This window comes from Passer montanus, unplaced genomic scaffold (genome assembly GCF_014805655.1).
Source record: "Passer montanus isolate IOZ18808 unplaced genomic scaffold, ASM1480565v1 scaffold52, whole genome shotgun sequence".
Lineage (NCBI taxonomy): Eukaryota > Metazoa > Chordata > Aves > Passeriformes > Passeridae > Passer > Passer montanus.
The window spans coordinates 177,077-188,651 of NW_024370152.1; the positions used below are offsets into that span (position 1 = coordinate 177,077).

At 40.4% G+C, this 11,575-nt stretch overlaps 1 protein-coding gene across 1 annotated transcript in view; it reads left to right on the plus strand.

Annotated features, from left to right (window-relative positions):
• SHB (SH2 domain containing adaptor protein B) overlaps positions 1-8,309 on the plus strand; it is a 57,243-nt gene extending 48,934 nt beyond the window's left edge. Inside the window, exon 6 of the mRNA XM_039724129.1 lies at positions 4,952-8,309. Within this exon, the coding sequence (XP_039580063.1) occupies positions 4,952-5,135 (184 nt within the window). The 3' untranslated portion in view covers positions 5,136-8,309. The remainder of the gene's footprint in view (positions 1-4,951) is intronic.
• The last annotated feature ends 3,266 nt before the right edge of the window (positions 8,310-11,575 follow it).

The following is an 11,575-nucleotide window of genomic DNA, read 5'->3' on the forward strand; positions in this document are numbered from 1 at the left end:
AGTGGGAACTGGTTATAGAGGATGGAGCCTGGGCTTAGTAGTGATTTTCTCACACTGGGTGCAAATGAGCACTTCTACACCTTGTTTGTAGGGGAAGACATGTTTATTTTATCATTGAGACAGTGTCTGTCAGGTGTAGAATGACAGTGTTGTGTATAATATGCTTGAAAAAGCAAAGGTGATAGAGGAAAAACAGTTCATAGGCCAGCCTCTTAATGCCTCCAGTAAATGATTTTATTTTTTTTTTTGGTCTGGCATTATGGAAATCATTTCAGAGTGGAAAAATAACACAGCATATATTTCCTACATGGCTAGATTTTTTTTTCCTGATGATATTGCAAAGTTGTTGCTTTTTTCTTTTGCAAGTGATGTTTCATCAAAATGAATGCAGAAAATCTGTTCTGACAAAACAGTGCTTTCTTCAGAAAAAATAGGGTTCAGAAGACTTGGCCAAACTTTGATTGTGAACACTGAATCATGTTTCAAAGCCATTAATATTTCCTGGAAAAGATACTAGGTTTAATATCTAATTAATATTTATTACACCTGCTTTTATCACACTTCATGCATAAGATCAGAAAAGCACATTCTAATTAACTGTCTGCCCAATTCCTTTTCCATCCTCACTGGATTTTGAAAACTGAAAAAAAAAAAAATATGTGGGGAGGTTGCAATTCAAAGTCTCTTGGTGTTATGGTTGTGTTGCCAAACATTTTAAACAAGGTGTGACTGACTATTAGTCATGTATCAAGTTTGTGTCTGTGTAAACATCTGTGCTTGAGAGTTCCAAAGAAATTTGGTGAGGGATCAGCAATTAGCAATTTTCTTCTGTGTTTGAAACTCATGGGAATGGCTGGAAAAAGGAAAGAAAGGGTAGAATATTGTCTCTAGTAACACTGTTTTGTCTCTATTTGTCAATTGAATAAAAATGTGGTGAAGAGTTATTGCAACACTTGAAAAACCACAATGACATTTAGAATTCAAACGGTAACAATATCACATGCTGTAGTTAGGCACCTTCTCTTGCAAAATGTGTATGTCTTGTCTCTTCAAGGTGCTGGCTCTCACCAGTGTTCACAAATGTGAACTTGGGATCACTATTTAGGTTCTTTTCTTTGAAAACCTTGGGTCTGGCAGGTTCTAATAGTTATTGCTGAGCTGATAAATAGGCATTCCAAAACCAGGACTACTCAGTCGGGCACCTTTTCAGGTAGACTCCAACAGTGCTTCAAAAACTAAGCAGAAACTTATTTACAATCACTTCAACCATGAAGCTTTTTTCTCTGTATTACCTGAAATTTCAGTAATCTCTTTGCACACTAAAATCAGCATTTGGAGGAAAGGAAGAACTCCAGGCTCTTTTTTGACTTGGTCCCTGTAATTCTAATCACTGGTCTAGCAGCATTGGTGTTGTTAATCAAGTGCAGATGCATTTTGCTCTTACCTATTACTAAAGGCACTGATTCTCTGAGTCCAAACATAGCAGAAGAGGGGAGACTGTAAGACAGATAGACAGATTTTAAGGATAAATAGAGAAATTGAAACAGCACAGAAGGATCCTTAGTGTAGATCTGAATAGTTTCAGAGAATAGTTTACAGTTGAAATGGTTTAATTCAAGGGCATTTCAAGGTGCTGAGTTGACTTTCTTTGAACTTAATTTGTTCTACATTATAGAAGATGAGAATTGTCTGGTTTGATATGTCTACTTGCAACCTGTGATAGTTCTTTTGAAACAGGGAGGGCAGATAGCACATTCACACTGTAAATTTTGGACACTAAAAGAGGGTGGAAAGGGAGTGAAGAAGGAAAATATTTGAAAACATAATCTTTGCTTTCATCCACCATTTTGCCCAAGTTCCAAAACATCTCTTTTTTTCTGAGAATATTTTACTTTATTTTCATCTGTGAAAGTCTGATTGCACTGTTGTTGTTCAGTATTGAACACTTAGAAAGCAAGAGTGTTATTGCAACTCTGTGTCTTTTTTTTCTGAAAAGCCAGTTTTTTTATTTCACCTTGACTTGGTCAGAATTCCCTTCTAGCAGTATTAAATGTGACTTGTTTGTTTTGGCAGAGTGGGGAAAGCCTCAAGACACAAGTGGTCCTTTCAGATTCCTTACTGTGTGGGACTGGTCTGTGCAGTTATGTGAAATAATGCTCAGTTTAAAGAGTTCTGAACATCCAGACAAGTAGCCAGGATAAAAATCAGGTCTATCACTAACAATGTGGTATTGGCTGCAAACACTAGCAGTAAGCAAAACCAGTTCATTGGCTGAATGTTCTTGCCTCTCATTTCTACTGCTTTATGAACCGAAAATTTGCGTGTGAGACACTCCAAAGCTTTGAAGTCAATTTAACATACCTTCCAGTTGCCTAGGGAGATCTAGTTGCAAATGGACCTCTGGAGATGTCTAGTCCAATCCCCTGCTACAAGCAGTACATGCTTCTCAGGTTGCTGAGTGCTTCAGAAAACTTGTGAGGATGAAACCCTTCTGACCTGCCTAATCCTGGTTCCTGGGCTCTAGGACTCCTATGAGGAAGAAGCCCCTCTGTCCAGTGGGAATTCTCTTGCACCTTGTGCTTGTTGACAGAGAAACTTCTCTTTTCTCTGTAACTCTCCTTTTCAGGCAGTGGATGATTGCAACCTGACACACTCCATCTCATCTTTCCTTTTCCTAGAGACTAAACAGGCACAATTCCCTCAACTCTATCCTTGTATGTCAGGTATTCCCATCCCCAGACTACGTTTAGTGGTCCTGTTCTAGATATGCTCCAGTATTGGCACCTCTTTTATCATGGGACACCTCTCACCAGATATGGATGCAGCCTCACGAGTGCTCTGTAACAGTAGTAGTCACTGTCTTCCAGCAGCTGGCTGCACTTTGCTATGGAACTCAGGGCTGCAGTAGGCCTTCATGGGCAGAGCATTGAATCATTCTCCTTCCCACCCTGAGTCCTCCCTGCTACAGTTCCTTGTCTGGCCTGTGTGCACCAGCTTGCACCGCTGCTTTGGTTTGCTCCATCCCAAGTGCAGAAGCTATGAATTTGCCTTGTCTATATTCCATTAGCCTGCTATTCATAACTTTTAGCTCACATTCTTTTTCCCCCACCCTCACAAACACTGTGGCCTTCCGGCTATATATCACCTGTCAGGATATATAGCAGGGATTCTTCTTGTGGGAGCTCAGTGACTATTTGCTACACAAACCTGAATATATACATATACATAGGTCCTTCCTGAGGAAGCAACAGTTGTCATGAATACATGGCTTGTAGCAATTTGTTCATACTCTGTTGCATTGTCCTCCTGTTCAAAAAGGGCTTGTCCTTTTCCTTCTCTGCACTAAAGTGCACTTAAAAGATTGTTCTTTGGTCCTTGCCATACTTCTGAAATTAGCGTGCACCTGATTCCATTAATGTATCTGCACACTTTTAAGTCATTTTGTGGCGAAGCAGATTCACAGTCAACTGAAGAAAGAGAGCAATACATCTGCCCTCATAATAAGTATTTAAAGATGCCACTCTTATTTAAGGGAAATAATTTAGAGATTAATTATGACTTGATATATTTTCCTACTAAGAAATTGATATTTAAAGCACAATTTTAAGCATGTAGAGCATAATTACAGTGCCTGCCATGGTTTCTGCACACCAGGTTTTCTCTTCATCAGACAATTGTTGAATACATCTGAAAGATATGAGCTTGGTTATAACACAGGCACTTACAAGGGGAACACTGCACCTGCTAACTAGAATATGGCAGATTTTAGAGAGGCTGGTTTTAACATAATTTGTTTTCCTGCTGCAGCTTTCTGTGTCATCTTGAATTGGGTTTTTTTGCTGACACAGACCAACTCCAATTTTAACACTGTTGTCTCTGCCCCTGGACACACCTAGAAGAAACAATGGCTTGGAGCCAGAAGGTTAGGGATTGGGACATCAAATAAGCTGTAAAAGCCTTCTAAAGCTCATTTAACATCTTGACATGCAGGAGCTGTTCTTTGCAGTTGTGTTGCCCTGGATGAACTCTACACTCTTCAAGTAGCCTATATGTTATGTTAAGACAGCAGACACTGAAGGGTCACTTCTGGGAAGAGCTGAGGCCAGCTTTACCTCTGATGCTGTATGGCAGTGTGGGTGCCACTGCCATACATCATCAGAGTAGCAACAGGAATTCTGTTGGACAGGTTGCTTTGCCAAGAGCAGGCAGGGCAGTTCCATGACACTCTTCTCCTGCCTGTGTAATCATGAGTCTTCCCTCAAAGAGAGTGCCTGCAGAAAGACCACAGGACAGCAGCCTTTGCTCAGTGAGCAGTCTAAAGCAATGCTATGACATGAACCTTGGGAACATGCTTACCTGGAGTAGTTTTCCCACCTGAAACCACCATATTATGCACAGAGATCTGTTCTGGACAGTTACTGCCTGGGTGGAATGGGTAAGCTCTGCCCTGAGGCATCCACAGGTTACAACAGGACAGATCTTGTCTTGCCTAGCTGAGCAAGGTTCATAGCCTGCTTGTGCCTATGAAGGGACCCTCAGGCCTCTGACAGGCCAACACCACAGATATTTGGGTCCAGAAGTAATGACTGGCTATAGTGCAAATAAGTGTTCACAGGAAAATATTGAAGGGGCTGGAGAGAGGGGCCATGGGAAGGAAATGGATTGTCTGCTGGCATACCTTTGGATCACTTTCTGTGTGAGACAGCTGTGCATGTGGATCAAGGCAGCACAGGTGCTGAAAACAAAATACTGCCTTAGGCAGTGGTAAACTGTCCATGGGGGTTTGCTACTAGCAATTGGAGATGTCAGTCTGGCCACTGTCCTGGCCTGCCACCCAGCAGCTATTGGCATTTTGTTCTCCTACTTTCCCTTCCATAAGGAGAGCCTGTTGTGGTGCTGCACCCCTCTTCCCTATGCACAAGCATGAACTTACACTTTGCTTTCCTTGCAGGAGCAGTCAAGGTTTTATGCATATGAAGCTGACGAAAACCAAAGAGAAGTACATCCTGGGTCAGAACAGCCCTCCCTTCGACAGTGTTCCTGAAGTCATCCACTACTACACTACAAAAAAGCTGCCTATCAAAGGAGCAGAACACTTGTCCTTGCTCTACCCTGTGGCTGTACGGACTCTCTAATAACCTAGTCTCACCCCTTCCTGTGGATGGGAGGTGAGAGAAGCTGGGTTGCACAGAATTCATTGCCAGAATTCAGAGCCTGAGTCTATGATGGAGAGAGGCAGCATTTAGTCTTGTGAATGTGGGCTCTCTGCAGAGTTGTCTGTGGGGCTGTGTGTGTGATACACTTGTGCTGCAGCATGCCTCTAGAATTATATTACTGCATAAGAGAAAGAACATTTATTTTAATGCAAGGAGAGCAGATAACCTTCCCAGACCTTCTATGTGAATGAAAGTGCTTCCCAACAAAAGTTCTTCCTTCATGTTCTGAGAAGAATCAATAAGTTCTTCTCAGCAGTAAAAAACCAACCACTTGTATTCTCTTGCTACCCTGAGAAACTTCTCCATGAGAAAGAGGAACCTTACTCTGAGGGACCCTAGGGTGTTCTTGATGGACCTGAGAAGGAGCTGCTTAGCAAGCAAGTCTCTGGCTCTGGTCACATAGTTTGATGGGTTTGGGATTTTTTTAATGCAGTTTCTTGGGGTAGTCAAATATTGAACTTCTATTAGACACACAATCTTAAAATAGTTTTGTGAGAGCAAATCATGGTCAATTACTTATGAATAGGGGATGTAACTAAACAGTAGTTTGTTATATATTTTTATCCTTTTTGGTACAATAATCTCTTAATGTTTACTGTCTTCATTTGCAAGTTTCATTTGTAGGTACAGGCAGCTAATTCTGTTTGGGGCAGTTACACCATAATGTTTTAAGTAGTTAGGATAAGTAATTTTGATATGTGGGTTAGTATTTATGCATGAGGGTGGTCAAAGGCTTTTATAAAGCTTTAGTAGGCAAAATTTTCACTTGCTCGTTCATCTGGATCAAACAGCTGTCCTACTGATGTAGCAGGCTAATGTGTATCATACTGCCTTTCCACAAGATGGCTTTTGCAGCTGTGAGAATTGCAGTACGTAGCAGAGCAGAATTTTGTTTTTCTGGTCTACCACGGCATTCTTAAGCCATAGCCCCGTTGACACATACCTTCTGGCCAGTGCTTTTTTTCACCATGAGCAGAAGCCTGCCTCTTGCTGTATTTCAGTCACTGTCAGCCAGAAGCACTGTGGAAGCTGGTCTGTATCTTAGTCCTGCCAACTCAGTACTCATCTCCTTGGGACATATTTTCTATATGCTCTGTGTGCTCATTCAGTGAGATAAAGTGAAAAATTATAATTGTACACAAGCTGGAACTGGGGAATCTATAGCCTTATAGTCCTCATGTTGTGCCATCTCCCACATACGTCTAGAATGTTGTGCATTAACCCATCAGCTGGTATAGTAGCAAACTGGTTATATGCAGGTTATGTATTTTACAGACAGCAATAGGACTGTGAAATTGTGTGCTATTTAATTAAGCTTTCTTAGCTACTACTATTTTTTATGTATGCTTAGAAAGAAGTGCAAATCTGAAAATTGTGATGGAATAACCACTTATTGCCTGTAAAAGTAGTTCTTCATGGTATTGTTTAATTTGTTAAGAACCTCAAGGATGACCCATATACTCTCACTGGTGCTAAATATTCTGTTTCCTTTTAAGCCTGCCTTATTCTTTAAATGGCATCCAATGCAGATTGAGCAGAAGTTGATCATATGTGTGTGAAGAGCCCAGTGTCATTCTGTGCAGTGGGTCAAACTGTCTGTCTTACCCAGAATCAGAAAATGCATTGAAATAAGTTTTCCAAGGAGGGTGGCTCAATGGAGGACAAAGAGACAACATTCCTCTCCAAGTGAACACAAACATGCCTTTTTTGGTGTACTTGATGCCTTGGGATGGCTGACCTAGAACACAGGCTAGACAGAGTTAAAGAGTAAAGTAGGTATTTATTAAAAGCCCTTAAAAGATACACCTTGGGCAGTGTAAGAGCCTGGCCAGGGCCGCACCCAAGATGAACCTAAAATGGTCACAAAATGGATGATCAGTCACAAGGTGTCACACTTTTATAAGTTTTGGTCCATTAGCATATTGGAGTTAATTGTCCAGTTAGAGGTTTAAGTTATGAAGTTCCATCCTCCTTGTTTTCTCTCTTAAGTTCACCATTGTCTATACTTTTTGGGCCTGGAGCTTGTAACGGTTATCCTTGGTCAGCTGGAGAAGGAATTGTTTTGCCTACCTATCCTGTGAAGAGAAATTACCAACACTTAGTATGAAGCTCAGAGCTTCACACTAAAACAGCACAGAATCTGAAAAATATGAAAGCTAAAATTTAAGGCATCATATTCACCCATCTGCTTTTTTTATTTCCCTAAAGTCTTTACTCTCTTAATATCACTCAACTGACAAGACCATACAGGCACTTTTAAGTTAGTATATTCTCTCACCAGAGTAGGAGTTTATGAAGGTGGCAGAATTCACACAGATTAGGAATCAGGTGACATCTGCTCTGAGTCTTGGCCTTTGTGGACTCGAGCAACGCTATCATGCCCTTTGGAACAGAAATATGTGTTATTTCTTCTTTTGCATGTTGAATCTGGCATGATTGCTGTTTCATAGTCTGTTTTTCTTCTTTAAAGGGAAAAAAAAAAAGTATGCCCCCTACTCTGTCTAACAGCAATTACCAGTAGAAACCAGTAGCATCATTAACCAAGGTCTTGTCTGGCTTCCTTAAGCACTTTGTCTTTAATTCATGGGGATAACTATTGTACCAGACCTTTCTTGTCACGGGTCTGATCAAAAGTCAGATGAAGCCAGCAAGTGCCATTTTATTGCTGTCTGCAAATTTTGGGTTGGGATCCATTGTCATACAAATTATGTGAATGTGCATCATACAAATGAGTATACTGCTTATTACAGCTTCAAGGATCAGATCAAGGTTCTTGGTTCACTAAGAGGAAATCATCTCAGAACGTATTGGTTGTCTATGGGAAGTTTTTTTTATTATTTTTCTAAAAGACTTTTAGAAAGTACTCAATAATTGCAGAATAAATAAAACCAGGATTTTGTTTGCACTGTAATGTTGTCTCAGTTTATTTAAGTGATTGTATTATATTTTTCCAGTGAAGGAATATTCTTACCAGATTTTTTAATGTACAGTGAAAATGCGGTGTGTTAACAGTGTGTAGTATTGCGTATAGGTGGAGGATCTTGTAGTGATCATGCCTATATTGCACATTAAAAGTTTATTTTAAAAAAAAAATGAACCTCTCCCTTTTTTTCCTCTGATTGTCCTTGTGTACTCAGATTGTCATGAATAGCTAATAATTGAAGCGGCCTTTTAGAACAAGTTGTGTTTATTTGTCTCAGCTGTGTTGTGAAAGTAATCACTAGGTTGTAATTTGGAGTCTGAAAAATCATATATCTCAGTTCTACCCTGACTAATTCTCTTGATAATGTGCACCTTTACAAGGGCTGACACGGGTGCATGTGCGAATGATATTGCTGCTGGCATCCAAGGAATCCAGTTATTGCTGTTAACAGCATAACATTGGTGAGTCACTTTTTTGCAGTCTTTGTAAGAGGTGTTAATTTGTCTTCTCTTTTGATGAGTATTTCACAGCATGGTGAAGGCTGTGAACATCTGTATGATGTGTAGGAGAGCTTTAGTGGCCAAGGTTGCATTTCACAGCTCCTTCCATAATTAGAAAATAATTTAGATTTGTGGAAGTACAGCCATCACCATGGTTTCTCTACTTGATAACAGATTATTGTCCTACTTTGAAATTAAGTCTTCAGAGACAGGATGCAAAGCACAGGGCTGAATTAAGTGCAAAGGTACAAAACAGACATTTTCAGCTTCTCAAAGATCATGGCCTGAATCTATACTCGGAGGAAAATGCTTCCTGCTTGGAGGATGACACATTTGTGTGCTTCTCCTCAGCATCCCATTCGGTTTTGCACTTTATCTTGATGCCATGGCTCAAGCTGGCAACACAAAGACCATGTGGCAATATTGGTATAGTCCACAAATCATATCTTATCCAGGCTCTGATTCTCTTTTGACACTGCTGCACTACTGAGCTATACTCTGGTGGACTTGGTCCTCTGCTCCTGTAAGTTATTCATGCTGTCCTTGGGTGGTATCTCAAGTGGTGCCTGAGCAAAACAAGCAAGGTCTTAACAGAATTTTAAATAAACAGATTAAAGACCCCACCCCACACACTAGTCCATTCTCTGCATGTAGAGAGGGTAAAGCAAAACAGATTTGGAACAGAACTGTCTACCATATGGTATGTCATACCATACTCCTGGTATGAGCAAAGGGTAAAGGAAATAAAAAGGAGATTCAATTGATTTTCATACATTTTTTCTTTTTAATGATCTCCAATGATCCCACAAAAAATACTGCATATTGATTTCTTGTATTACTTATTTTTTGGAGGCTCCAGTAAGAAGAAAGTAAGGAAGGAAATTGCAGCAGCTGAACAAAGTTGTTGATCTGAAATGAAGCAAATAGAAGTCCTAATGAAAAAAATGTTCATATGTTGCAAGGGATGACCATGTACAATAGAATTTTCTGCAGCATGTGATTTCCCATCTTGAGCCTTGAGCTTCCTCTGCGAACAAGGTATGCACAATGTAGAGATAATGTGGTGACTTCAGAGCTCTGCACCTTGTGTTTAGTCCAGTGATAAGATTAAACCAAAGATGGCCTTTTCTATCAGGGTCCCTGAATTGCATTTGTTGCTGCTGACAATTCCAAGACACAAGCTTGGTGAAGCTTGTTGGCAAGTTGATTATATTAACCCATTCCCCAAGTCTGCCTCCAAGAAACAATGGTTCTAACCACAGCAGAAATATCAAGAGGATGGCTGGAAATCTGCTGAGTTGCATAAGTCATGAGGATGACTGAAACATGATGATTGTATGAAATTAGTATATAGAAGAGTTACAGGGTAGTTTGTAAAGTAATGACTAGATTGTGTCAGGTAGTATGGGTGGGGCCTGGCTGAAATTCAGCTATGAAAGAATAGAGAAGGATAAGGTAACCTTTTACAAGCTTGTTAACTGCTGTGAAAGTAGTAAAACTGTCATGGAGAAAGTGTGGAGATACTTTCAGCAAGGGCAGATTGAATGGCAATGAGGCAAGAGCCAAGTGGGAGATACTGAGAGAATTTGAATATAGGAACCTGGCATTCTCGAGCAGTCTGTAATGGATATTGTGCACTGTCTCACAAGAGGTGACCCAGACAAAGAGATTATGAGGAGAGACTAAAGAAACTTGATGAGAATCCAGAGAGACTCAGAAGAGACCTCAAACAAAACCCTGGGGAGGAAAAGGGGAGAATTCAGGAATACCTTGGGAGAAATGCAAGGGACCCTACATCCTTAGAGACTGCACACGGTAAGGCTGGAACTGCTACACTGACCGTCGTGACTTCTCTCCCAGACTGTGTGGTCTACCACATAGGACAAGGACTACACTGATCAAATCAACTTCTCTTCTGGTCTGTCCTGTGGAACAGGAAGGTCGTGTTTCTCATGGTTGACATCACAGATATCCATGTCTAAAATGTTTTTGAATATGACTTCATTTAGACTCTGCACTTTTGTTTTAACTTTTTACTGCAAAAACCAGCCCTGAACTCTTCCTTATTAATTACCTATCATTAATTATTTTCAAATATAAAGTTATGTGATATAATTGTGAAAAATTATTATAATAAAAGGATTCCAGTTAGTAACTTTAGTTCCAGTCAGTATGGCCAGGAAGGACCATTGTTTCAACCTGAGTATTACCAGTTCTGTGAAAATAAGGGTCATGTAAAAAATGTCTTTGATTTTTGTTTTTTGTTCATAATCTCCTTTCAGCACAAGTGTAGTAAACTTTCCTCTGAAATCATCTTATTATTTACCTCCATTAATTAGATCCATTCATAGAGAGAGCAGCCCATAAAATCTTGTCATCTGTCTGTTTTTTCTACATATTAAGACTATTTTTACTCCATATAAACATATCTATATAGAATCATTTAGGTCATTGAGTCCAACATTTAACCTAACATTTCCAAATCCACCCCTAGATCATGTCCTTAATTGCCAAACCTTTTAAATATCTCCAGACAGTGGACTGAACCACTTCCCTGAGCAGCCTGGTCTGTGACTGATAGCCTTTTCAGTAGTGAATTATTTCCATATTAACGCAGTCTAAACCACCACTAGTGCAACTTGAGGCTGTTTCTTCTTATCCCCTCCTTTGTTGGGAGAAAAGGCTGACACCCACCTCACTAAAGCCTCCTTCCCAGTAGTTGCTGAGTTGAAATTTCCTCGAGTCTCCTTTTCTACAGGCTTAACACATCCAGTGCCATCAGCTGCTCTTCACAGGACTTCTGCTCCAGACCCTTCACCAGCAGCTCTATTACACTTCTCTGGACACACCCCAGCACCTCAGTGTTCTTTTTGAAGTGAGGGGCCCAGAACTGGACACAGCACTCAGGATGTGCCCTCACCAGTGCCAAGTACAGG